This window comes from Pleurodeles waltl, chromosome 10, assembly GCF_031143425.1.
Source record: "Pleurodeles waltl isolate 20211129_DDA chromosome 10, aPleWal1.hap1.20221129, whole genome shotgun sequence".
Classification (NCBI taxonomy): Eukaryota; Metazoa; Chordata; class Amphibia; order Caudata; family Salamandridae; genus Pleurodeles; species Pleurodeles waltl.
In genome coordinates this window covers 22,119,508-22,146,661 of record NC_090449.1, presented here as the reverse complement: position 1 = coordinate 22,146,661, position 27,154 = coordinate 22,119,508, and the positions used below count along the sequence as shown (strand labels likewise).

Below are 27,154 nucleotides of genomic sequence, written 5' to 3'. Positions count from 1 at the left end.
AAAGGTGGGAGGTAGACTCTTTGGGAGCAGTTGGAGAGGAAGGAGGTGATCCAGTCTAGGGCCTGTCCTTGGATCCCGGTGGAGCGGAGGCGAGTTATTAGGGTGCGGTGGCAGAGGTGTCTAAAAAGGTTAATTTGTTAAGGCACAGTCAGTTTAACTGATTTTAATGTCAGCCTATCTGCTAACTTTACCCGGCTTTCCCTTTTCGTATCCTTTTAAAAGAAAAGTTTGTGAAAGTTGTTCATAGAAAACTTATTAGTGGCTATAAAACAGTGCATTTTGGTAGATTACTATAGGGCACTACATCAAGAATGGCAAATCCCCGCAAAGACAACTACCTACCGGGCTCCTGGACGATATAAGACACCCCACATGAACCGTCTTTCCTGTCCTCGAAAGCTATCTCTGCCTTGCTGGGTCCCTCCACAGCAATTGAGAGGCCTCCAGCACCAGCCTCACGAGTCCAGATGCTGAACTCCGCTGTGGATAAAAAGAACAGTTTATTGATTACCATGTACACTACATACCAAAGGCAAACTTCAGACAAGTTTCCTACACAAATATTTGAAACTAAAAGTACATCAGAAGAAAGGAATCATGCAAAGGAGTGGCCAGAGTAGGATCATTTATAACTAGTTTTGGGCTAGTGCACACACCACTCAGTGATAAAACCAAAAGGTTTTTTTAAGGCGCACCCCCCCCCCTCCAGAAGTGGTTGCATTTTGTGACCATACACAAAGTACTCCATGCAAGGGGTTCTATTGAGAATTAATGTCTGCTCTTCAGTGTGAAGACTGCTAAGCAAGTCGGACGTTCCTCAGCTGGTGCAACCCATCAAATGACTACCTGCTGTATGATGCACTCCAGGACAATTCTGCAGAATGCATAACCTGGATAATTACAGCAAGGCACGGGCTACACAGGGATGAAGATGGTTCCAAGGACCAGTTGTCACACCACAGGACGCCTTGCGATGAACCAATCACTCTTGAAAGTGTAACAAACCTAGGCAACTGATGCACTGTGCTTCTGATTAGCAGAAGCAAATGCTTGAGTTAGCTGCTTCTTTGATGCCCCATGAAGGACCAACCAAAGGAATATCAAACAACTGGACTGGAACTCTAGATACAATCAATTGGCAGTCAAATTCCAGAATAAATTCAGATTGTAGGAGTTGGCTTGCCACAGACGTGTTGGAGTTTGGTGACACTTCTATTTCGTCACTATTAAATTACACACTAAAAAGAAAATGCAATGATCTAGATCCTTGCAAAGGAAATGCATTATAGGCATACGTAACCCTTAGGCTGCCAATGTGCCAACATTAACCATTAGGAAAGAAATCTAACTTTAAGACCTTAGCTCTCAACAGTGTTTAACTTTATTCTGACAAACCCAGCATTTTAACCCAACCTACCCACACCTCAGCCATGCGAGATGCAACCAATTGCAATTTATCTAGATCGACTAGCTCAGCCATTCCCCGAAGATCTTGTTTAATGCACTTCAATGCAAGGTAAATATGTAGCACTAGAAAATGAACCTAAAATACAGCCAATCATAAGGGGATTTAAAATGATCTACTGGTTCGAGCGATGTGCCAGCACTGCTGTGGTAGTGCGCTCGTCAATCTATTTATAATTTTTAACTGCAATCAGGTCTTTTACTTCCTTTATGCAAGGAGATCAGAGGTACCAGTGGCAAGCTGTAAAACTGGGCTCTGTACCTGGCACACCAGTCTCTGCTCTTTCCAAACCAGGTCCGCCTGCCCGGACCTTGTGGGCTCCTCCTTCTCCCAGTGGCCCCACAGTGAACTGGAAGGGGCTTCCTGGCACGTGCTGGCTTTTGTATTTCACGTTGACTGTGTGAACTCCCATCTCGGTGGGAACAAAGCGGATACAGTAAGTGTTATTCTCGCCTTCCATAATCTGAGCATCATGGATCTTCCCAGAAGGACTGGTCACTTGAGCAGTCATTTCGTGAATATCAATCTCTGCAAACATTGAAAAGAAAAGTCAAGCAAAGACTAAACGTGCCAACACAAACATCAGAAATAACTGCATTAAAATGTACTCCTAATACTGATACAGAAAGAAAATATAATCTAGATCATGAGGGTCATATGGGGATAAATATGGTAGCATTAGAGAACCCCACCTACATTGGATACCCAAAAACGTATTTTCAAGAAGAAAAACCAGACCAAACAAGTAGACGGTGGAATAAAACAAAACATGTGAATCTAGAGCTTAAACTAGGGCCAACAGAGGGTTGAGCACTTTACCAGGAATCTTCAGGCTCAGGTCACACTGGCTTCCAATATTGGCTACAGATGGAGCCCGGCGCTTACTGGTGATGCTTTCCTTAAGACGTCCTTCACCAGTCACTTTAACAGAATAGGGGCTTCCTGGAACACAAATTAAAGATTCAGCCATACTGTTATTTTTCTTTATTAATATCACACTTGCCACTGCGTTGTTTCATAGTGCTTCAAATAAAAAGTAACTATTGCCTACTTTAAAGGACTTTTCATTGACCTTGAAAGAAAAGGTTAAGTCTCTACCCGGCCCTGAATTTTCAGCTGCAGGTCATCCATCTCTGTAGCCAGCATGAATTCTGAGCTGCAGGTCACCCACCTCTGTAGCCAGCATGCACCTTTTGTTCTTTTTGGTCTAGCTACAACTAATACTGTGATTAGTTTCCACCTAGTTCAGCTTCTAGCACTGCATGGAGCCCACTAGAGTTAGGTCACCGTTCCTAGGGTAAAGCAGCACCTACCAGGCACATGCTGGTCCGCAAACTTGATGGTGATAATGTAGTTCCCAGGTTCTGTGGGGCAATAAGTCACTTTACAGGTGCCATCTTCCAGATCTTCAGTGTTGATGTCTACTTTGCTGGGGCCTTCTATGGAGAGACTCAGCCCGCCATAACCTGAAATAAGAACGAACCAGGGCAGGAGCAACATTTTGGATTAAAATTTCTAACAAACTGGGTTTACAGCCCCTCAGTGATTCTTATGAAGCAGCAATCTCACCTTCGAGTCCAGCCAACAGTAGTCGAGAGGGTACAATAGTACACGCAATTTGTAATTGTCCCAGAAGATAGTGCTATTCTTTTACATACAAAACATTACTATTTTCAATTGTGGCCACCATTAGGTTTCACAAGATATAGAACTTCTAAATTAATTTGGTTCATGGATGGACTGTAGCTGATAGTTTGTGGGCCTTTGTCAACAAACCCAACCTCTGCTGTCCTGATGGGAAGCAGATTTGTCCAACACAACATATTCACTCTAGACCTTTAGATTAACTGTCTGCAGTTATGAAGACTATGCCATCAATTTCAAATTCTCATCTTCTCCAGTGACCTCTGTACCTGCTTCTCTTGTGTCAATGACGAACTCCGAGGTCTCAAAGGTGCGCCCTTCGGTGAGGCCAGGTCCAGAGACACGCACACGACTGGCATCTCCGATCTCAGACTGGCTGATCATGACTGTGATAGGGCTGTTGGGGATGTGCAGACCATTCTTCTTGATGCTGACCAAGTGCTCGCCTATTTCCTTTGGCACAAAGGAGATGCCTGTTTACATAGAAAGGAGACAGAGGTCAAAGAAGCGAAGTCCACTAATCACAGCTTCAGGCAGGAAGAGAGCTGGACACTGCCTTTTAAGACAGGCTCCACCTATAGAACCTAAGAACGACACTTTCGAAACACCGCTTCCATTAAAAGTCAACTTTGGTACATTTGAATGGCAAATGGAAAAGTGTGATGCTTAGCAAGAATGTACAACAACCATGACTATTTGCCACCCAAGTGCAGTGATGTGTCACCACTGCCTTCATTTTCAATATTAAATAGGTGGACCTCCCAAGCCTTCTCATAGCAGAACTGTCTTCCCACCTTCAAATGGGTGCTTACAAAACACACTGACCCCCCCACCCCCAAACCCCCCTATCTCTTAGCAACAATAAAAGTATTCAACAGTAGTGCATGAAACATTGAGATTTAACTACCTATATGGCCATTGCGAAGCCTCTTGAGCACACAGGGCTCCTCACGGCCAGAAGGTGGGGTCACAGTGGCGGTTAGCTGGCTGAGGTCTGTTTCTGTGATATTGAGGGGAATGTCTGCTGTGGAACCCACCTTCAGCTGGGACATGCGCATGCTATCATCACCTGTAAAATGGCCAAGAGAAAATGATGCATTTTATTTCTGTTCATGCTACTTTGTGACTTCAGTACTAGGTATCACATTTTATTTAATCCTTGATCAGTTTCTTTTAATAGCAAAAAATAAATCTAACTCCTTTACAGTAGTGCCTACACTTTTACTGCATGTGATCTTAAAGCGCAAAAGACAGGCTGCGAAAAGCTGTGTGCCTAATCTTGCCCTACTGAAAACACATCTTGGAAAATACATTTTGAATTTGTTTTTATACACTAAATGTCTGCAAAAAAGCAAACTGTGACAAATGCCCCTTCCATCCTCATTTTAGGATAATTCTTCAGTATCCAGAATATCTGGAAAGCTTTCTGCAATACACGTGACTAGGCTCAGCTGTGGAGCTACAGACTTTGCTATAAGAAATGTATAGGTTTCACAATTGCACTACCCATGCCAGTGACTTGTTCCAAGTTTCCCTGCTACTAGAAAGCAATGCAAGTGAATCTACTAAACACTTTAACTGCTTTTTTCTTGGAGTCCTGTGGTAGTCAAAGGTAACTGAGCAATAACCTCTAATGGGTAATGATTGCTGCTCCAGTACTGGGGTGTGGTGAGGAAACTGTTTATATGACGTTGCTGTGTGACCTCACTGTGTAATACACGAGCAACCACTTTAGGACCAGTCTGGTTTAATTTGTTAAAGCTTAGCTCAACTCTGGGTAGCTTCAGCACTGCAGTCAGGCTTACGTAAAAGAACACATCTAAAACATTTAAACGGCATCTAAACAACTGAATAAGAAATACAAGACCAGAGAAATCAGACACCTATTTATAAAAGTAGGTTAGGTTTTATACAATTTGACACAAACCAAGAAATCCACTGGAGGGTTTCAGAAATACAGATCTAACAAGGTATATTAAATCAACACTTTTACTGAACTGCAAACAATTATTGGTAAATTCGACAAACTTATTCAAGAACAACTTTGATAAGTATCAATGCGGTTAACTTTGACTTTAGGCAATTAAAGCCGGTAGAGCACCAGTGAGGGAGACCAGTAAGGTTGACGGAAACTGTTAGCCTAAAGAAGAAAAGCAGCTTTCAGTCCAGTTCCGGCATCAGTGGCTCTTTGCCATCAACTTCTATGGAGTGATCTTGATGCAAGGCATACAGTATGCTGAAGATTCTGTGGTCTTCCTGTGTGACCCTGGACTCAAGGGTAGCCCCCCTTGAATTCTTCAAGCTTGGCAGATATTCAGGTGCCACTGGATTAACTAGTCCCACAGTACGTAATTTGACTTCATTTGACAGTTACTTGCCTTCTTGGTGACCTAGCTGTAATCAAATGACTCCCAGTTTCAGAAGACTATGGAAACTTCGTGTGTTGGGTCTTGGTCCCTTGGACTGCCTAGCAGCAAGGAGTGGAGATACCGGAATCTGGGATAAAAACTCACCCCAGCAGGCTTATTTGACTATTATGGTCCCCAGCTGAGGTCACTAGGCCACATTGCCTCAGTTAAACTTTGGTCATTTTCAACTAAGTTCCAAGAGGTTTTGAGCGGAGCCAGAGCCAAGCATCTGGCTTGAGCCTTACTGGAGCTTTCAGTGGCGTACCCACCTCTAATCTAGAGCATATCATGGTGAAATACAACACAAAGTTCTATATTGCTGTAAGAACATAATACAGGATGCCTAAAACTGGACTATTTTGAAATTAAAAAGCAAACAGTTTTTCCTTAAAATCAGTTATTCCTCTCCAGCCCAATAGAGGTTTTTCTGGTGTCCGACAGACAGTTGGGCCCTCTCCTCCCACAAGAGGTTTCTGAAAGTCACATGACAGGAGACATCAAGTAGGGTCAGCAACTGTTACCAGACCTTTCAACCCTCCAGCAATGCCACTGCTCATCCTTGGTCCCAAGGATAACCAAAGAAGTGACCAGGATAAACCAAAAAAAGTTTACTTCTGTTTTTTTTACTGTTTTACCTTCCTATTGTTCCTCACATGCCAAAAGGACTCTACTGAAGGTCGATCTCAATCCTCCTAGGTGTACAGGGATTAAAGGGCACAAAACCCCTTCAGGTATCCTGTAAAGTTAAGCATAATGGCCAGTGCAGATGTATGCACCTTCCTCTGCAAACCACCAAGAAGCTTCCCCAGCAGTCTTGTTGGTCACAAAGCAGAGACAGCTACAGCAATGCTTGTATGGAAATAGACAGCTATGTCACCAATAGCTTCTTTAGAGCAATGACGCAGGCAACTTCAACCTTGTTATGGGACAGGTTGAAACTAGTCTGCGGATTCTTGACATGGGATAACATTCTTGAACTTGGTAGATACTGGAACTCTTTAAGTGGTCAATTTAGTCCAAATCTAGAAACCTTCCTTAGACAGCTGTGGACTAGGGAGTGGTCCTTTTTGAGTGCATTGATGTGGAAACTGTTGCTCTCCTACTACCTGGCTAAACGCAAAGGTCATGGATTTGAAGCTGTTCAGGTCCTTTGGATAACATTTTGGTGTTACTCCAATGTCTGACCATCCCTGGTTTTCCTTGGAATACTACATTTATCCATCAGTATGTGGTAAAATTGTGTAAAAACACAGGAGCAGGAAGGACACTTACCAGTGATCTTGGCAACAAAGGGGCTGCCTGGAATATGCTTGTCGTTGTACTTGACTATAATGTTGTAATCTCCTGGCAGCATTGGTAGGTAGGACACTGTGCAGGTACCATCCTGGTTATCAGTGCAACCAATGTCTGCTTTGGAAGGTCCTTCTATAGCCAGTGACAATCCACCTAAAGGAATACAATAACACTATGTTAGAATAAAAAAAAGTGTGTGAGATTAAGACATGCTATAAACATCTAGTCCAACACAGACAGGACTAACCTCATACTTCTATTCTCTGTTATATGCTTCATAAAATGTGAATCATGCCTAGAACACGCAAGGGCTAGCATATGCTTGCTAGCACTTGACATGCAACATAAGTTGGGCACCAGTCAAGATGCAGGCAGAATTAGAAATGACTGTACGTTATAGGACTCTAAACAGCAGCAGGTTTTAACGTGTCATATCTCACCTTCTCCAGCATCCTTTGTGTTCACTGTGAAGATGGCCGGCTTATTCACAGTGCCATGGATCAACCCAGGACCATATGCCGTCACATGACCACTGTTCATGTAGTCCACATAAAACTGCAGGGGGCTTCCTGTAGGTAGACAGATGGCACCATAAAAATTTCAAAAAGCATTCAAAGACTGAAAGAGTAGTGTTTTAACCCAGCTGTGCATTGATCTTACGCCACTGTTCCAGTACTGTCTTTTGAAGAGGCTCACTGAGGTGAGGGAATGGGGTAGGTTTAGGAGTGGCCTTTTTTCTGCTAAAAACCGCTACTCATTTAGAAAGGACTCCAATTAAGATGTTCTTGGCAGATAAAACCCTTAGCACGTACCTGGAATGTGCATGCTGTCGTACTTTATGTCCATCTCATGCAGCCCGGCTTCAACAGGGGCATAGCGCACAGTCACTGTGCCATCCTTGTTATCTGTGATATCAGGCTTGGCCACCTTCCCAGAAGGCATGCGAACTTCACCTATGTAGAAGAGCCACAAACATCTCTGAATCAAACCAGAAGGTAGCAAACACAAAGTACTTGTGAGATACATCATTCCAACCATCACATAAGACAACCAATCATCAAGCTGAAATAGAAAATATGACAAGCTCACATGAAAGGCCCAATAAAACGTGTGCTGCTGTGAATCTATTTCCTACACTGAGGTATTGATAAAATGATTAACAATTCAACTTACTGGTCAGTGCCTGTATAGTAACACTTTCTGGAGTGGGGTGCTTTGTTAGAAAATCTGCATCATTGGGCTCAGGCCTAGGTTGTCTGACTACGTGCAAAGTAACGGAAAGCCTTCACGAGCCATAGAGCACCAACGTTGGTGCTGTAAGTATGAACACCCGAGTATTTTTGTGGCAAAGCATCATGGTCATAGTTTGGCCAGAATCTAAAGGGGGTGTTGTCCATTACTCCGGAGTGAAGAACCGATACAGGGACAGTCACCAGCTCCCCAACTATACATTCTTGGATAACCCTGTGGCATAAGTTGAATGTGAAAACCCTCTCCTTAGATTTCCTAAATAGATCTCTTGCTTTGGTGTCTCCATGGACTTCGGTGCAATTTGTTGATTGCCAGAGACCATCTTCACTTCAGATCGCATTGTCACTCCCCACTACTTCTTCAGATAAGTGACCCAAGCTCTCAATGCTGCTTCTGAACCAAAGAGTGGAAAAGAAAAAGTCTGAAGATGGTAGTCAAATACTTCGGCACTGTTCAAATTCAGGGAGGGTGGACATGACAATCTCTGGTTGACACCCCAAAAGAAAGGAACAGTCAAACCCAACCATTACAAAGCAGAATACACTGCATGCATTTCTAAAAAAGATTCAATTGAAAAACAATGGACTGTACAAAGGCTCAAAATAGACTTCTGATTTACCTTCATATATGTATATTACTTCAACACAATCACCCATTTTAAATTCCTCAATCCAGCCCCATTTTATTGCCACTGGATTTGGATTTAAATTTCCTTATCAGGCGCCACACTTCACATATTGCAGGCCAGTGTTTGAAACCTGTATTCGGTTCAGGTTTCATTTTTTGTACAGAAATTGTTTAACCCCTCCGGTGCCAAGGAAGTTGCTGACCTACACAAGTAACACCACCCTGGACAATTCTGGGTGTCTAGTTTTCAGAAATGTCTAGGTATCATAGATTGATGGGTTCCAACAGAGCTAGCACCCAAAATAGACAGCTACCAATGCAAAAATACATATATAGTGTTTTCTGCTGGGTGAAATAGGTTGTGTCTGGGGCATTGTGTTGCAGGTGCTAGGCCCAGCCACACAAGTAAAGTACAGTTTTTAATTGGACTTCACACCAAAGAATAGTTTAACAATTGTTTCTCCGCATTTGCGGCTTCCAAATATAAGCCAGTGTGCAAGAAGGAAAACATTTTGCGGAACTCAATTGCAATAGGAGTAACACCAAATTCAGAGGCCTACAAATAATCACTGTTTCTAAACTCCGAATCATGTGTACATTCCACAAATCCATAGGTCTCCTTCCAACCCATTTTGTATTCTTATTTTACCATAGGACTTGCTGTACAGTCTACACAATGAAAAACCATTGTAAGGTGCAGCCCCGTTGTTGGCTTTGGGTATCATGTTTTTGGGCGAACCTAAGAGTCCCTAGATATCACTGTGAACCGAGGAGTTAGTCGGACATACCTGTATTGCTTTTATACATCAGCCATCCGGACACGGAATTACAGATGAAAATGTAGCCACATATGGCTTTTTTCCTACAAATGTGTCATTTTTGTTTCAACAGTTTTAGGAAAACCTCGAGGAATCTATACAAAAGAATTTAGTCTTACTTAAACAAAAAAACTCTGGGGACCCTTAACTCCCAGGATGTTGGAAAAAAGGACGCAAATGTGATGTAGATACCTTGCGTGGGTAAACAAATCTGACTCAAACGCAAAGTACTTTAAATATCAAAACAAAGGCCCAGCAGCAAAGGATTCAAGGGAGATATGTGGGGGTCTAGTGCGCCGGTTCACAGTACACCTGTGCACATGAACAGGCTACCCACCATCACTGAATTACAGGGGCTGTGAAGGGCAAACAGACAAACATACCTGTGATCTCTCCTTTCTTGATTGTGAACGGGATGACAAGGTCAAAAGGCCTCAGGCCAGCCACATCTAGTCCATTTACTCCCATCATTGGGCGGTCTGTAGCCTGCACAAAGTAAAGAGATGCAGCCAGATATTGAGAAGATGGCCTTCAAGAAAGGGGGAGATTAGGATTATGAATAGGAACGAGGAAAAGGGTGGTGGGAGGGAGCGATCAGCGGGTACTAGGGAAAAATGCTCCAAACACCACAAAAGAAATCTACATATCCCAACCTGGGGGCAGACCGGAGCCTAAATAACACATTGTGTACACGATTTCCTTAATGTAGGCATTCAGTCATCTGTTTGGTCTTATCTAAGCTCTTCCAATACGGGCTGTCTCAATGAGCCTCAACACTTTAAAAGCAAGACATTACCATTACTGAATGTGAGCCACAAAGAAACATTCACTGTGGTGCAGCACAATTTGTTTCAAAGGACAATGCTACGCACTGAGTCACCATATACATACTGCTTACAAACCAAGCTCAAAATTAGTGTTCTGAAACTGAGCTAGCAGTGTAGAAATCACACAAGAGTCCTGCACTGGAATAAAGCTCTGGCAGCTTTTTGGTCATCTTGGTTTGTTTAATCTGTAGGTGAACAGTCTGTAGATCTACAAATTTCTGGAGAAGAGCAAGCTGCCTCTTGGAAATGGAACAGTTATTCCTAAGGCTCAACTATTGAGGACATCAGGCAATTACATCAACTCAGGACATTCCAGCTGACTTTAGTTCCTAACCAAAAGATACCTAAACAGGAGTTGCAGGTGCAACTTCAACAGCTGTAAGTCTTCAAGATCACAGGTCCTACTGGTTTAACAGCACCACAGAGACCAACAAACTGAAGTGTCAGCATCCCTGTGAACCTCCCTGCCCGCAACCCACCTCATGAAAACTATTATTGCTTGAGGCCCACAATTGTATCAATGGAATCTGGCACACAAACAGGGTAAATCTACACATTGTCATACAATTGGCATTCAAAATATTAACACAGAAGTATTACAAACTGACAAACAGGCTTAAAAAGGTATACACAAGACCACATGGAAAACAAGACATTACACAGGATGGCCCACCCAGTGACAATATTGAGAAGACAAGAAACATTGAGACTCCTGTGACTGGTCATGAAGGAGGAAACAGAATGAGGATGTGAATGAATAAGTATGATGGTGATAAAGTCTTCCTGATGGCTCAGGAGGATGGAGGGGCGAGAGATGAACCCGACAACCAGCACCCCAGTTGAATTTCATCGACACAGAAGGAAAAAGGGATGAATCGATGAATATCCAGGAATATGCCGACCCTGGTGCATTCCCAACCGGAGTGGGGAGTTCTTGCCCTGGGTTCTGTGTTGCTGGTGGACTACAGAAAAGCAAGCAAGAGTAAGCAACATACTTTAAGCAATGCAAGCACCACATTGGGGCAATCCTATAGGTAGCTGCAGAAGGGATCTCAGGCAGAAGAGGCCTTTATAACCTCAGTAAATAGCTCCATGTGCCCCTGCCCATACGCATGCTGCACTCGCTTGTCTAGCCACTTTGGCTCCCAACTATCAAACCCTTTGTATTGGACATTTTACGCAGTGACAAGCTGTAGCCACTTATAAGGTGATCTGGTGTAAACTGAAGCAGAGGTGTAGGTGCAGAAAGGCTTAACCTAGTGAAGGAGACAAGGGCAAGGGCAAATGTGGTAGATGAGGTGGCTGGCATGGCAGTGTCCCTGCATTGAACACCATGGCTTTCCTGCACCCCCAGAATGCACCAGGATGGATTTCCACTGAGACAAGAAACACAATTACTGTTGGTTCAAAATGGAGGGTACCCAGGGTTGCTGCATGCCGGGCGGGTATGCGTAAGATGGGGCTAGCTCCTGCTGCACCATCTGCTGGGGCATCATTTGCTCTCCGTCCAGGGCCTGTGGGGAGGGGGCAAGCACAAATTAGAACACTGGAGAAACCAAGTCTATAAGTGTCAAGATGAAATGTGGAAAGGAACAACAGCCTTGCCAATAACCTGCAACAAAAAGAAAACCACCCAAGCTTGGCATCCAGGAAGATCAAACAGTGCCCCTTCCAGAGGCCGAAATCCGCTTCCTTCACCAATTCACAAATTAAGGACTATAAATGTGTCTGTTGCCTCCTAGCCTACAATGAGAAATCGTCTTGTAGCCAGCATGAAGTAATATTTGGGGTGAGGTGGGGGAGGGATACTAAAATTATCAGTCTAAAATGGTTCATGCCAGTAAAGCTTGGCTGTCTCATTTAGCAGCGATAAGGATACACGTTTAGAATTTTATAAAGCACTGTGTGCATTGCCTTTTGGTTACTTCGTTCTGTGTCAATAACAAATGCTCAGGTTCTATACCCACAGCACCTTGCAGAAGGTCAATTCAACAAATACATGTATTTTTTTGTCAACGTCCATATAAAGTCTGGAATATCCCTAAACCACCGCACAAGTATAAACTGAAATGGATTATAGACAGTCCCATGTTACTATGTCCTCTCCCCACACATCAGCATACCCCTTTAATTTCTGCACAAGCCAAACTTACAGTGACTTGGAAGGGACTGTTCGGAATATGCTCGCCTCCGAACCGCACACAGATGACGTATTTTCCTGGCTGAGGGGCGGTGTAGAAGATATCGAATGTGCCGTCTTCGTTCTCGACCACATCCACATCAACCTCTGTGCCATCAGGGGTGCACACTGTACAAGTGACTTTACCCTTGCCGGCTGCCTTCGCGTCGACAGTAATCACAGTCTGCTCCCCAATCTGGATAGTTGGTCCAATACCAGCCCCTGTTAACATAGGCAAAAAGAGAAACGGGAAAGAGCAACAGAAAGGCACACTTAACAGTCTGAATATCACTTGAATGCACAACTACCCCCTCTATTTAAAGGCCAGGTCATTCTGCAAACTAAGCTTTGCAAGGACGACACTTGATTCTCAAAAAGCTCACCCACTGCCAACATTTTAAAGCACCAAATGACCCTGATCAGAAAGTCCGATTTGAGTATGTAATGAACTGAACAGAACTGGATTACCAATTCTACAATAGCCAATACTTTTAAAAGGTATGATAAACAGCAATGTCGGTCTCCTGCAGTCATGCTATCTACAACATCTTTATTAGTGATATCACCAAAGTTACCACATTGACAACTTGGTGAAGAATCCAGTACACAGAACACAAATAGCCAGCCTTCATTTAGGAAGTTGATTGTAAGGGAAGGTGGGACCTCTGGTGGGACCTCTGGTCTACTGACATCCACACTGTGGTAAGGAGCTACACTTAATCTCCAACAGTCAGACGTGACCAAGGTGATGTACCCGCGCCATACAAAACCCTGTATTTAATGCCATCATGGCTTCTCTCCTGCTACTCCCAGTTACCATTATTTCCCTGAAAAACATTTATCATTAGTCCCAAATTTTCTGCTCACTCTACCACACTGCTACCCCCTCAACCACACCAGGACACATTTTAGTCTTAACTCCAACTGGGTCAAAGCTTCTGTGGCTTAAGTAAAAGTCTGAGGCACCAAGTAAAAAGTCTACGAGTGGCACACCTGGCAGGGGCTATGTGCGAATGTGAACCACTAGTAAGACTAACTTCACCTAAACCCACCCCTTTTCTATGTAAAAGGTGAAAAAATAAACATTTGATTCAACAATTGTCCACTATTGCTTTTTTCACATCCATCCTACCAATACCATCACCATTCTAAGTCCCTTGGCACCCCTCGCCTACAAAATGTAAAACCGGCAACTGTCCTGCTTCAGCACAGTCAGTGGGGAGAACAGATTCAAATCCCCAGTGCAGAAAGAAGGGAAGGAATAAAAAAAAAACTTCCTGAATGAATGTTGCTATTTACACGACAACTTACAGGCAAAGTTGCAACCGGTACAGAGTAATGCAAAAGTAAACAGGAGATAATGTTAAAATAAGAGCTGGAAGAATGAAGCGAGACATGCACCAGGCAGCAAAGAGACAGCAGAGGGTGCAGAATTAGGCTACATATCAGAGCAGGCATCCCTGGGAGCATGTTTGTTGATGCACTGAATCTGACATCACAGAGTAAGGCTTGAGTTAAAAACATGAGAAGATGCCAGGCTGTCTGATATTGAAATTGTGCAATTATGTGGACTCGCTATTTCACTACCTTACGCCTGAGTGGCATTGATAGTGGCTCATGCACAGAATGAGAATTAAAGGGGAAAAAGACAAAGGTGCCATTCCACGTGGTGCTGTCTTTCCTTGCAGCTGTTCCTTATACTATTAAAGCTTCTTTGGGCCAAGTAACAGATCTCAACTTTAGCCATTGAAGCACACAATGCTGCCAACCTGGTGAAAAAGGAGAGCGTCATTTTACATTTAGCTTTGCAAAAGGTCCTTCCAATGGGAAACCTGAAACAACTTTGGGATAGTATAAAACCATTTTAAAGGTTTGTGAATAAAAATGGGCAAGGTTATATTGAAAAATCCAGTGACCAACCACTACTTGCATAGACTCCCAACACACATGATTTCCACCAGTACTGACAGCATACCAGGATGAATGGGATGGGTAAACCAAGATCCTGAATCCGCTACCACTGCCTGCCCAAGAGGAGGTTTATCTCCAGCATATTTAGCTGGAGACCCGAGCAAATCAAAATATGGCTACTTATTGTAAAGTACAAGGAGGTCTTTATTAAGAGACCAGGAATATCAACTGAAAATATTTAGCATAGGAAAGAGCTAAAAAACAACTTGATATGTGGGTAGTGCACAAGGAAGGGGTGTTAGAGGGATTCGAGGGATTTTGTACAATTATGACATTTCCTACCAGCTAAACTCAGACAGCCATAGCACCTTCACGAAGCTTGGTTTCTAACTGGCGTCAAGGAGCACCAATGACTAGAAAATAGTCCCAGACTCCCCCAAGCACCAAGATTACATGCAAATATAACAGCAGATCAGCTTTCCCAAAAGACAACCCAGCACACTTCAATCAAGACAAGGCATGCCAGGATCAGTTATTTGCCCCTCCCCTGTACAGCAAGGCACACAAAAGGGAACAAGTTAGGCTGCCACACTGATTCAAGAGAACAGGTTCAGGCTGTAGTGTATAGATTGATTTAAGTTTGGGGGAGAAACCTCATGTTTTGAGAAGTTTTAAAACTCAAACGGCCAATACTTTGAACAAGACATGAACTGGTGCTGGCTTTCGAAAGTATGCATCCCATTGAGCATGAATGTACCAACGTTAGGAACAGTCGGTCACTCCCTTGGCACGAAGCCTGGTGTGGCAACTACACATCCCATGCAGGAAGCCGGGGACATTATAAGCTCATAGGGAGCAAAGAAGGGGTAAACATCCCAACCCCTCCCCCCCCCCCAATAGTGCTGAGGAACTCTCCAGATACCAAGGATAAATTTAAAAAGGGCATTTCCACACACCATGCACTCTGAAGACCCTGAATTGGCTGCAAACTGAACTGTTCCATTGGTGTGGCAACCTACCTTACAGGTTCTACTTGAAAAGTTCACAGCAGTTCAAAGATTTTAGCACCTCTTTCATGAGCTACCTACTACAGAGACCATGCTCCAATGAGCAGCCAGGAATCAGTGTTCAATGGCATTAGCATAATTTGTGAATAAAGACTTGTCTTACATTGTACAATTACAGCTGGGTCCTTAAATTCCCCACCCCCAAGAGCCTACTCACCCAAAGGTCATAACACCAATGAAAGCCAGTGAAACTGCTGTGAACTACTCAAAGTACACATTTTCTAGGTTTAAAACAAAACATTACAATTGGCACCAGCAAGGCGGCTTACCTAGCCCGTGACCTCCAATTGACACTGAGGTGAAAGGTGAAAGAGCAAGGAAAGATCGAGTGAGACACAGACATTAACGGTGAGAAGAAAAAAGTGCACGAAAATAATTCAAAACTTAGCAAAGAAAATAAACAACGAGTTATTTAAGTGTGCAGCGTACCAAGATGTGTACATCACAAAAGCCAAGTGTGGGTGCTTGGGTTCTCAACACAAAATAGAAACAAGACAAACTTAAGTGAGTTGCAGGGTTCCACTTACCAGTGACTGTGCACTTGCTGGCATCACCAGTGGGTACAGCACGGATGCGGTACGGTGAGTAAGGTATCTCATCTCCACCATACTTTATGAGAATGGTGTAGCGTCCAGTCATGTCAGGGACATAAGACACCGTGTATGTGCCATCCTGGTTATCACGGATGGTGGCCTTCTTTGGCTTCCCCTCAGGATCCTGAAATGATTAGATGCTGTGTCAAAGGCTTGATTTAGCACAATGCCTTATCAGGGTGCCCACAATAGTTCAACTTTATGTAAATGTATCTTCTCTGGAAATCATGAGAATCTAAAATGGATCAGTCTTCCTGACCCTCTACGGGGCCGAAGGAGTCTGGCTAGGGGTGCCAAAAGTGTACCCCTTGCACGATAGACTTGTTCAGTTAACCCACTAGGATGGGCAAAGGCTCGAAATGGGGCAATATAGCTGGAGAAGTAGCTGGTGGCAGAAGAATGTGTTACTCCACGCCATCAAAATAAAATGTATCTGTAGAGTGCAGGGGTTAGAATATGCCCGATGCAACCATAGAGGAAAACTGTACTTGTTGGTAACCTTTCAAGCAGTAAACTATTTTAAGTGTTCTGTGAAAATGCAACATTCCACCTTTTTTGTCACTTTGGAGCACCAGGCCTACAACTTTGGAGGGGAGTGTTGGGGGGTTGTGTTCACACAGGATTAGGATCACCATAAATGCCGAGGTAAGAGATGCTACAAAACACTGACACTTGGCATATCTTTAAGCATGTTCTGAAATACTTCAAGTACTTGAGCTTTCCTTTCCGAAATTGAGGTGAACTCAAGTTTGGTAAAAAAAAAAAAAAAAAAAAAAAAAGTGGGTTTAACCACCATTTGAGCTTTCTAGAACCTCATTGTCCTGTGCAGAGTTTTGTTTAACAGCAACGTTAAATGGTTGTGTGGCAGAAGTGTGAGTTGAGTAGCAACCTGAAGACACCTCTCTGCTGAGTGACAGTGAGAGGCAAGCCATGGAGTCTAGTCCTTTACAACGCCCCGCTTGCATCACAAGAAAGAAAAGACTTAAGGAGGACGAGAGCTTCACTCAGCTAGTGGGTGGACGACATGCCTTGCTCTAGCTTCTGCACAGCTTCAGCTCCGGGAAGGGCTTGCACACCACTAAACTTACAAATGCTAGTCACCTTGCCTGGGACAGCGATGTCAAAGAGGGGTGGGACTAACTAGGCGAACAGCCATTTGGAAACCAGTGATGCAACCAAAATAAATATTTTATACAAGAGTAAAGGCAACAATATCAAGCATGTACAAGGCTTTAATCAGAAAGACATGTACAATTTAATCCATTCCAAATAAAGGCTGGTGAAAAACGTCAAGCACACCCAGTAAATTTTTTCTCCTGTGCGCCTAAGTTCATTGTAAACGTGCAGAAAAACAGCCTTTTCTCTGCTTGATTCGTAAATAAATAATAAGTGCCAAGTCCCTTTTCAGGAGGGCACTGCAGCTTGCACCCCCCTATCGCCCCCCCCCCACCAGCAGTGCAAATGACTGTACTATCACAACTAACCATCACTCATACAAGTGTCAACTCAGACTTCAAATATACATTAAAAATTACTAATACAAGCTTTTCCTATAGTTGTAGGTGGCAGGTATTGGTGATTTGAATGTATGTTTAATAATTAAACTCTTGTTGGGCTCCTCCCTAAATTAGTCAAACAGCGCCACCATGTGGCATGCTGATATAAAAGGCGGTATTGACAAAGTGCTAGTGCCGAGCACCACAAACCACTGGCTCAAATTAAGCACTGCAAACAGGGCAGTTCTAAGATTTGTGTTTACTAAATTACTGAAATTCCTGTATGTTCCATACAATACCAACACAGAATATCTAGTGCTTGAACTTCAGACTGGATGTTTAACACCATCCGCAAGTTACAGCGGTTGAGCCAATCCTCTTAACTAATCTGACTTCACTCCAAGGCAGGCACCTAACCTCCATACCGGCACAAGACTGGAGGGTTACAAAAGGCCCAATACCGTTCGGGAGATCCTCTCAGAAAGCTTGGTACTTTGTAAACTAGCTGCCTTGAGCAAACTATGCTGCCATGTGCCAAACATGCGTCGGACAAATATGCGTCAAATGTGCTGCCATGCACGAAACCCTTTGACAGGGCTGGATATGATGCATAGCATTCAAGCCGCAAAAAATGGACACATGCACTGTCAACATGATTCTTAAGTTCACAACACTCCTTCCAGAAAAGGTATATTGCAATTGGTGAATCAAAGCAGCAGGGAGAATATGTGCAAATAATTGCTCTGCCTGCAAAGTTGCTACAAAATGAGATTATTGCATAGAACCTGAATGAAGATTCATCTGAAACCTCCAGCAATATCTATTGTCTACACAGACAGTCCCAAATCATTGGGCAATTTAGATCCTAGAGCCACTGGAAAGCAAGCATTCCTCAAGAGCGACATTTATGACCAGTCTGGTTTTATTTCCATCCCCTTTGCCAGACCAGTATGGTGCCCCCTGCATATACTCCACTTACAGTAATCTGTACTGCAAGAAGTCCCTCGCCTGCATCCTTTGCATCGATGGTGAACTCCACAGGCATACTGGCTGGCACGCCTGTCGTGTTCAGTCCTGGGCCACTAGCCTTCACCTTGCTGGCATCATGTGTGGGAAGCACCTTCACCTTGAACGGGCTGCAGAACAAAAGTAGCCAGTATATTTAGCAAGAGGACTATCACTTTTCAAAGCATAGCTGCAGCCTCACCATCTCAGGTGGTAGCAAAGTATTACTTCCAAGGGCCGAATTTTTGAAGTGTTAATTCCTAACGATTACTTGCTCCCATTACTGTCACCATATTCCAGATAAACCAAACATCTAGGACATTACCTGCGAGGGACCTCTTCATCTCCATAGAGCACAGATATGCTGTAAGGACCTTCCCGAGTTGGTACATAGTTAACGGTCTGTACACCATCCCCATTGTCAACAATCTCTACTGGTTCAACCACACCTAGACCAGCAAAAACAGACAAGAGTTAAGTTCCAAGAAGATTTCAAAGCAATGTCAAGGTTGCGTTTAATAAAGCAGACTAGAAGTAAAAAGTCAGAGTTGAATTACCAATGCAATGACAAATGCTTCAACTACTCGTTTCCCAGTTTGATATCTCAACAAGAGAAGCCACGTTAACCAGTAGCAGCCATGCCAACCAATTTGGTACCACCCTAGTGTCAAATCCACAAGCAATCAAAAAATGAAGAGAAACATTCAAAACCAAAAGGAAACCAATCAGATTAACCTTCTGTATAGGTAGAAATTGTCCTTTACCTTTTGGTCCCTGAACTTTAACTTGCAGTGGTGCTACACCAGCCTTGCTAGTATCCACACTGAAGGACTGTGGAATGTTTGCACGTACAACTCCAGGGCTCAGTCCTGGGCCATTGCATTTCACTTTGGAACAGTCCACAACATCAGTAACTGGTACTTTAAATGGACTTCCTGAGGAAAGAGGTTTTAAAAAACAAATTATAACTTTGAAAGGGCCTCTTAGAGTTTGCGCTTGGTGTATTCTACCATCATGTGAAACACGTTTTCTGAACCAGTCAGTCACAGTATGACAAAGCGAAGTAGGACAAAACATTCAAAGAATCAAAGAGTGACAGTAATAGACTAGCATGGATATCGCTCCATCAATACGCATGGCTGAAATCTCACTATCTGACCAGCAAAATAAGTTACTTACCTGTACTGATTATTTGGCAACTTCACTAGGTAAACTTTCACATGCTGTTCATATTTCTGCATCTAGACTAGAGTCCAAAAAGAGTGCGGTCTCTCAAAAACTACATTGGTGGTGTCAGTAGATTGATTTTACAAGCCATGTTGCCATGGTCATGGGTCCTTAATGATATGGCCCAGTCCATAGGCTGCCCCTACCTCCTCGGGAGTCGTTGGGGATGTGGGAGCATCAGTTATGCTGAATGAGCAACTTTAAAATAAATCACTTGCTTTAGGACTCGTGTAGGAAAGTCCCTCTTTCTGGCATGGTTACCCCCACTTTTTGCCTGTTGTCAGTATGATTTGACTGTTTTCACTGGGATCCTGCTAACCAGGACCCCAGTGATTGTGCACTCTAAATTTGGTTGCCTAGGACTTTGCATACCCCACAATTGGCATACTGGTGCCCCATTTAAGTCCCTAGTATATGGTACCTATGTACCCAGGGCATTAGGGCACCAGGGGTTCCCCATGGGCTGCTGCATGTATTGTGCCACCTATGGGAGCCCATGCAAAATGTGTCTGCAGGCCTGCCATTGCAGCCTGTGTGGAAAGGTGCATGCTCTCTCACTACAGCTCACTGCATCAGGTCACTGTAAGTCACCCCTATAGTAGGCCCTCCTAGCCTATAAAGCATGGTGCAGGTCCCTGCGTGTGAGGGCACCCCTGCATGGGCAGAGGTGTCCCTACGAACTCCAGCTCCAATACATTGGACTTAGTAAGTGCAGGGAAGCTATTTTATCCATATACTGGACATCGGTCATTACCTAGGTCCAGCTACATAATGGTAGCACCAAACCTGGTTAAGTATGGTATCAAACATGTCGGAATCATACCCCAATACGGTTGCCAGTATTAGTTGTATGATTCCATGCACTCTGGGGGCTCCTTGGAGGACTCCAGTATTGCTCCTACCAACGAGACTCCAGCCTGCACCAAGTAGTCACAATCCTGCATCTGCAAACAGCAACTGCAACGACAACCGACTGCGTGGATCTTCTCTCCTCTGGAGCAGCAGGGATCCTGCATAACAGGTGGTGGTCTGGAGTGGTCCCCCTGGTCCTTTCCTCCAGCTATCTAACTTGGGAGACAGTAAACCCTTGCCTCTCCGTGCAGGACAGTGCCCTGCAACTCTTGCAGCTACCAAGGCTTGCTTGCTCCTCCTCTAAGGGATCTTCAGGCTTTGTATAGCCCCAGCACTTCTTCCTGCCAAGCACAGTCTCCTCTGCTGCTCCACAGACGTGGGACTCTTTAGGCGTGCTGTGTGCCTCAGTGCGACTGCTGTGCCTACTGCCAGTGGGTTGCCTGTGGGGGCTGCCTCCTCTTCTTGTGACTGACTGCTGAGGGTTGTCCCGGACTCCCATCCTTGGGTTGAGTCCCCTGGGCATTGCTGGTCCTCTTCAGCCTTGGAACACTTTATTATGTTGCATTTGCAAAGGCTTGTTGAACTTACGGCACCACTGACCCACTGCAACTTGCCAGGCAACGTGGGGCACCAACTGCATCTCTTCAGGGACTCCTCTTCTGCACAGCTGGTCTTTCCCAGACGACCTGGCCCTGCATCCTCTGAAGAGATAGTGGCTTCTGCCACAACCGGACACTCCATCACGAACTGGACACGGTTCCCTTCCTTTGCAGCTCCTCTACCAGAATCAATCTTTGGGTTCTTACAGTCTTGATAGGTATTGCACAATTCTTTTCCAAAGCCACCATGGTGGGTGTGGGGGGCGGAGGGAGGGGAGGTACTTACCTCTGCTCTCCTGGTTGCTAGGGGTCACTCTGGTACTCACCTCTTGGGGTTCCCAGTTTCTCCAGCTCCTCTACCGATTAAAAATCCGGGGGGGGGGAGAAGAGGAGGAAACCATCTCACATTCCTCTTCCTTAGTATATGGTGTAACCCTCCCCTAGGACACTCACTGTTTTCTATTACTGTTACCAATGCCTGTTGCTTTTTAAGCTCTTTACCTATTGCTAATGTGTATATAATAGTGTGTACCTACTTCCAGTTCGGGATCTGCGTATTAGTATTCGAGTATTTGTGTTACTCTAAAAGTACCTTTATTTTTGTAACTGTGTGGTTCTTTCATGTGTGTAAATGCTGTGCGACTATAAATAGTATTGCATGAGCTTTGCATGTCTCCTACATAAGTCTTGGCTGCTCCTCCACAGCTACCTCTAGAGAGCCTGGCTTCCTAGACACTGCCTACACTTCACTAATAGGGGATACCTGGACCTGGTATAAGGTGATCACACTACAGGTGCTCACCACACACCAGGCCAGCTTCCTACAGTCAGCTCCAAAGGGTCGAAACCGCAGGACACACAGATGAAGGACAAGCTTAAAGCCAGTGCTGTGGTGATAGAATAACTCAGGCGATGAGGCAGTAGGATAAAAATGAGTGGCCTGGACCTCTACCTCGAGAACAGGAGGACAGCGTTCGCAATACAGCTCGAAAGCTTTGTGCACTGGAGATCTTGGAAGATTTGCTGATTGGGTGCAAGCAGGCAGACCTGGAGCAGGATTGATCTAGAACAGCACCTTAAATAACTTGGCCTCCTGGTCCCCTATAGCTTTAGCGTGCATAAGGATACATTTATCACAAGACCTTCAGTTGTGCTTGGGCCCCAGGAATCAAACTCCTTGTGCGGCTTGGAAATGAGCATCCTTATGGCATACGTTACGCTGCAATTTTCAGCATCTTAACAAAAACGTCCAAGAACTGAGGATTCAGAATGAGGGGTGTGGAAAATAAACGGACACTGCTGTACTCTGGGTGCTACTTATCTGGCTCTGGATGCTTCATGTCCAGGATGGTACCCGGCATCCATATGGATGGAATCACAACCTACCAGCACAAGAGAACTATTCTGATTTTTGCAGATCCCAGGCCAGCACCAAGAGCTATTCAAACACTTGGGTATCTGCATGTTGAAGTATCCATCAGAAGCCTGTGCTGCAGCTTTTCCTCCAGGAACACTCAAACACTGATACATCAGTCATGTCTGTTCAGTTTACACAGCTGCACTGCAGGAGGCAGCCTTCCCAGTCACTCCTTGCGTCTTGGGGTCCAACACAATTTACTATAAAGATGCCTCCGTACAAGTTCCAAACTGAGAAAATGTTAATGAGTTTGCTGTATTCTATCTACTGTCTGTAAATGTAACACCCACTGCTACATCGTGGAGTCTGCTTGCTACCCCCAGATGGTCAAGGGCCCAATTGTGGTTATAGCGCAAGAGTGCTAGAAGCATTGGGACCTAGTCATTAAAAACAGCATCTATTACAAAGATTGTCAAGTAACACTGTCAAGAGGCAGAGAAATAGAGAGCTTATAGGAAATGCAGGTCTTGGCCATGTTTGTAGTTATTGCCTTTGCTGAAGGCTACTACTATGTTTAAGTAGGAGTAAAGCGATCTAACAATTCATTTATGTAATTAGGTTGTAAAAGCCTTAGGATGAAACAAAATACCTAAGAGCAGAGGCTTTGGAATCCCTCTAGTGTGTCTTTCAAAAGCGTTCCACAGCAACATCCGGTTTCTTGTAACTCGACTAGAATGTGCAAGATCTCTAAACTGGGACTGTGTCCCATTAGGTCTGGAAAGAATGCCAAGGCTTTCAGCCAAACCGGTTTGAAGAATTTTCTAAACCATTATTCCGTAATTCAGTGAGAACCAGCATCCCTCAAGCTGGAGCCCCGAAACACTACCCAACAAATGCCTTTTAAGGCTAGGACAACGCCACTCTGCAATACTGTACGCAAGCCAGATTCCAGGTTCAATGCCAATTCTCTCCCTTCAATTATTATAACTTCCGCTCAGACAAATTCTAGTCTGTCAATGCTGTCCCACAGTCCATTGTTTTCTAGAACATAATTTGCAGTTTTTGGCAGAGTAAACAGTACAAACATGTCGGTCCAACAAAATCGAACCGGCCTCGTAAAAGTCTATGTAAATGGACGAGAAAGGGTTTCATAATCTGCCCCTCACTTTGGACACCAACCTAATGTCCAAGGAGAGCATCAGCAAATGAAAGATGTAAGAACAACGATGCATGTTACATTCGGACCTTGGACTGAAACTGAAGGGCGATCGAAGAGCAACATTACATTCTTGCATCCATACAGCACATTCTTGATGCAAGGGACTCCTGTGGCCACAGGCAAAAAAGCTCCAGAGCTCCATATGGCACAGTTCCTTCCAGTATGTACTGCTGAGATATTAACCTTACAAAAAGAACTAGGTAGAGGAAGCAGGTAACTGAAGTTTATACTGTCCGTATAAAATCAGTTAAGGCAGCACAAACTTTCAGCATGTAACAGAACACCAAGGTGTAAAAGGTACGAAAGACCGACCCTCGGATAAGGGTTTTTTAATTCCTCCAGATAGGCTGGATACATGCCATATGATATGACTAACCAGACTATATACATAAACTCCAGAATTACTGTATTTAATTTTATCAAGCTGCTATATTGACAACCTGTCCTGGACTCTGAACGTGGTCATTAGTAAGGCAGGAAAATACTAGCAGTTATTGCTGCATACACCTTGCCATCCTATTCAACTACTGACTAGAGTACCGCTACTCAGGCCATCATGCAGTCTGTCCTACCAGTGATTTACGGTCACTTAACTGGCCTTGAAAGTGATATCAGCTAAGCCCAAGTATTACATAGATTGTAACTCTCCCTGGTATATCAGGAGTCAGTCCATTTTGAAGATGGGTGTTTCACCATTTAATAAAGCAAACACGTGTCACTAATCCCTATTGATTCTGGATATTTAAGGGTGAACTTCTCTTCCTGTCACCCTATGTCTAACGAATACATTCTCATCACTAGCCTGAGATCATGCACAATATGTGAATCTAGAATAGATTCATGCTAGACAACTCCCCCCCCCTAGTGGTTGGGAATACTACTTTTTAAATTCTGAAATATAAAAAGCATGAGGAATGACCAAAGGCATCACTTGAATACTTATGAAAGAGTTTTCTCATATCTAGCTTTGTAGTTGGATTCTGTTTTACGGAATGACCTGATTTTTTGTGTTTCAATATTTGTTTTTAAGATGGATGAGAACCGAAAGACTTTGCTTTCAATTACATTCTGCAAATGCCTAACAGCGCAGATCATAGATGCCCTGCACGCTACATAAGGTTAAAAAGAACAAAAAAGTAAAAAACGAGGCCGGTAAAGTGGAGATCTCTTTACCCTGGGCAGAACTTAGCATTTGTGTTGAACAGCCAGGTGTTGGGCTTCAGCCTACTAAACCTCTGTACAGTTTATGGTACAACAACCAGCAGTAAACAGTTGTCTGAGCTCATCAGTAACTATTATTTTCCCTGAACTCACAGGGCTACATGGCACAGTGAAGCCCATTTCTCACAAAGATTTCTCCAAAACATTAAATGAGTCCAATAAACAGGAATCAAATTAACTTGCTTGAAAGAAAAAAAAAATGAGTTCGTAAACACCCCTTTGCTCGTTAGTCATCAAGGTCTGTCTACATACCCTGGTAGTCAACGACGAGAACAGAAAAACTGGCCTACGGTTGTCAACCATTTTGAATCACAAGACACAAGTATTGCTACCCTCTCTATGCACAAGTTAATGAAAGTGTACCTTGAGCACCTAACAGCAGAGGATATGGTCTGTATATTAATTCAAGCTGGACCCTATGAGAAACCAGAATACCACAAACCATACATAAGCATATCCTACTTTTGACTATCATTGTCAACAACCTCAAAGGACATGCACATACGGTTATGAACTGCAGACAGTATGGTATCAGGAACACATCTACTCAAGGAGGGCTCTTACCTGGAACTTGATGACCTCCGTAGGTGACATTCAAGTTGTAAGTACCAGGTTCATAGGGAATGTACTCCACAGAGCAACTACCATCTTTGTTATCTGTGCAGGACATCTTGGCTTCAGAGGGGCCTTCAACTGCTAGGCCCAGGCCTCCTGTACCAGCACCCCTAAAGAACAGTCAAATCAGATGCCATTGAAAATGCAAGTACAGTACTTTGCAGGATTCATCCACAAGTAGTTACACTACAACAAATTTAAATTAATCCCAACCGCTAGGTTTGTGACCTATAAAGGCTGATGGACTAGGCCCCATCTGTCACTTGATGGAAAAGTATGAAGAAATGTCATTGTACGACTCCCCACACTGTTCGCTCAAAACACAAAAATGATGCACATGTATAACTACCAACACTGAACTGTCTGAAGTTACCTGGTCTCCACAGTAAACTTGTTGGACTTGTTAGTGGTACCACTCTCAATTCCAGGGCCATGGACTCGTACTCTGGTTGGGTCACATCCTTCTGTCACAGGCACTCTGAATGGGCTCTTTGGGACAGGGCTTCCGTCATATGTGACGTCAACAGAGTGGACGCCTGGCAAACAAAAAGGGTGGAATTATGATACGCTTTGGTTTTGAAAGTAACATCAAGACTGAAGAACCATTCCTTCAGTAAGCTACACTGCAGCAGGGAGCCCTGCGGTTGAAGCAAATACAGGGTTGTATCATAACAGATCAGGTTAAAGAAGGACAACACTGCTCCAAGCGCCTCTGCAGTAGACACCACTCCAGGGTGAAAAACACTGAAGCAACACTAGATCATGTGACAGGATGAATCACGAGTTGCAATGCTATAACCAAAGGCAATTATAAAGTCAAGGGGACAAAAGAAAACTCAGTTGCAGTAAGTGATATTTTGAGGAGTTAGTCCTGCAGTTAACTGCAAAATCTGCCTAGTTAGTTTTATGGAGGGTTTTTAAGAATAAGGTTGCAGCACAATCCTGTACTAGTACATGTTCTCCAGGGTTGTTAGCCCTCATGAATTCACATGCTTGAATGATTCCCGGTATGGCTGCCTTCAACAGAAGAGCCCAGCAGCAACAGAAACTACTGAACATTCACTTTAGCAGCCATTCCACCGGGTACAAAATGACTCAAATGGTAGCCAGTGAGATGGAGGTGCTCTGAACTCCACTCAGTTTCTTTTTTAAAGCATTAATGCGAATAGGATTAAATCACAAGGTAGGGAGCCTATTAGTAGGGAAGGCCACATGTAAAGCCATAAAAGACAAAGTTTGAAAAATGCAGTCACACTAAGAAACTTACGTCTTCTCCAGTATTGGACTCCTCATGGATTCACATGGTTGATAAAAGTAGCAAGAAGTAAAACACAAAACATTCACATTCATGTTTCGGGAAGGGGTGGTTTAATCTTATTGGAAACATCTGTACAGTACTGCTTGCCCAACTGCATATTCCCTTGCTATTTCTCTGTTGAAATAGTGATAGTGGTAAATTTCTGGCAACGTTTCCAAACTA

General features: G+C 43.8%; 1 protein-coding gene across 4 annotated transcripts in view; it reads right to left on the bottom strand.

The window, feature by feature from the left end:
- FLNA (filamin A) overlaps positions 1 to 27,154 on the bottom strand; it is a 252,270-nt gene that overhangs the window by 23,531 nt on the left and 201,585 nt on the right. Inside the window, exons 24-42 of one of the 4 annotated variants that reach the window (XM_069209482.1) lie at positions 26,048 to 26,210; positions 25,624 to 25,784; positions 19,349 to 19,519; positions 18,910 to 19,033; positions 18,559 to 18,715; positions 16,018 to 16,207; positions 15,760 to 15,783; positions 12,487 to 12,734; positions 11,755 to 11,847; positions 9,890 to 9,992; positions 7,623 to 7,763; positions 7,251 to 7,379; positions 6,790 to 6,963; positions 4,017 to 4,178; positions 3,379 to 3,582; positions 2,779 to 2,931; positions 2,285 to 2,407; positions 1,727 to 1,993; positions 343 to 480 (exon numbers count right to left, since the gene is read on the bottom strand). In XM_069209482.1, coding sequence (XP_069065583.1) covers positions 343 to 480; positions 1,727 to 1,993; positions 2,285 to 2,407; positions 2,779 to 2,931; positions 3,379 to 3,582; positions 4,017 to 4,178; positions 6,790 to 6,963; positions 7,251 to 7,379; positions 7,623 to 7,763; positions 9,890 to 9,992; positions 11,755 to 11,847; positions 12,487 to 12,734; positions 15,760 to 15,783; positions 16,018 to 16,207; positions 18,559 to 18,715; positions 18,910 to 19,033; positions 19,349 to 19,519; positions 25,624 to 25,784; positions 26,048 to 26,210 — 2,925 coding nt within the window. The remainder of the gene's footprint in view (positions 1 to 342; positions 481 to 1,726; positions 1,994 to 2,284; positions 2,408 to 2,778; positions 2,932 to 3,378; positions 3,583 to 4,016; positions 4,179 to 6,789; positions 6,964 to 7,250; positions 7,380 to 7,622; positions 7,764 to 9,889; positions 9,993 to 11,754; positions 11,848 to 12,486; positions 12,735 to 15,759; positions 15,784 to 16,017; positions 16,208 to 18,558; positions 18,716 to 18,909; positions 19,034 to 19,348; positions 19,520 to 25,623; positions 25,785 to 26,047; positions 26,211 to 27,154) is intronic. The other 3 variants (XM_069209483.1, XM_069209484.1, XM_069209485.1) reach the window with 3 other exon arrangements.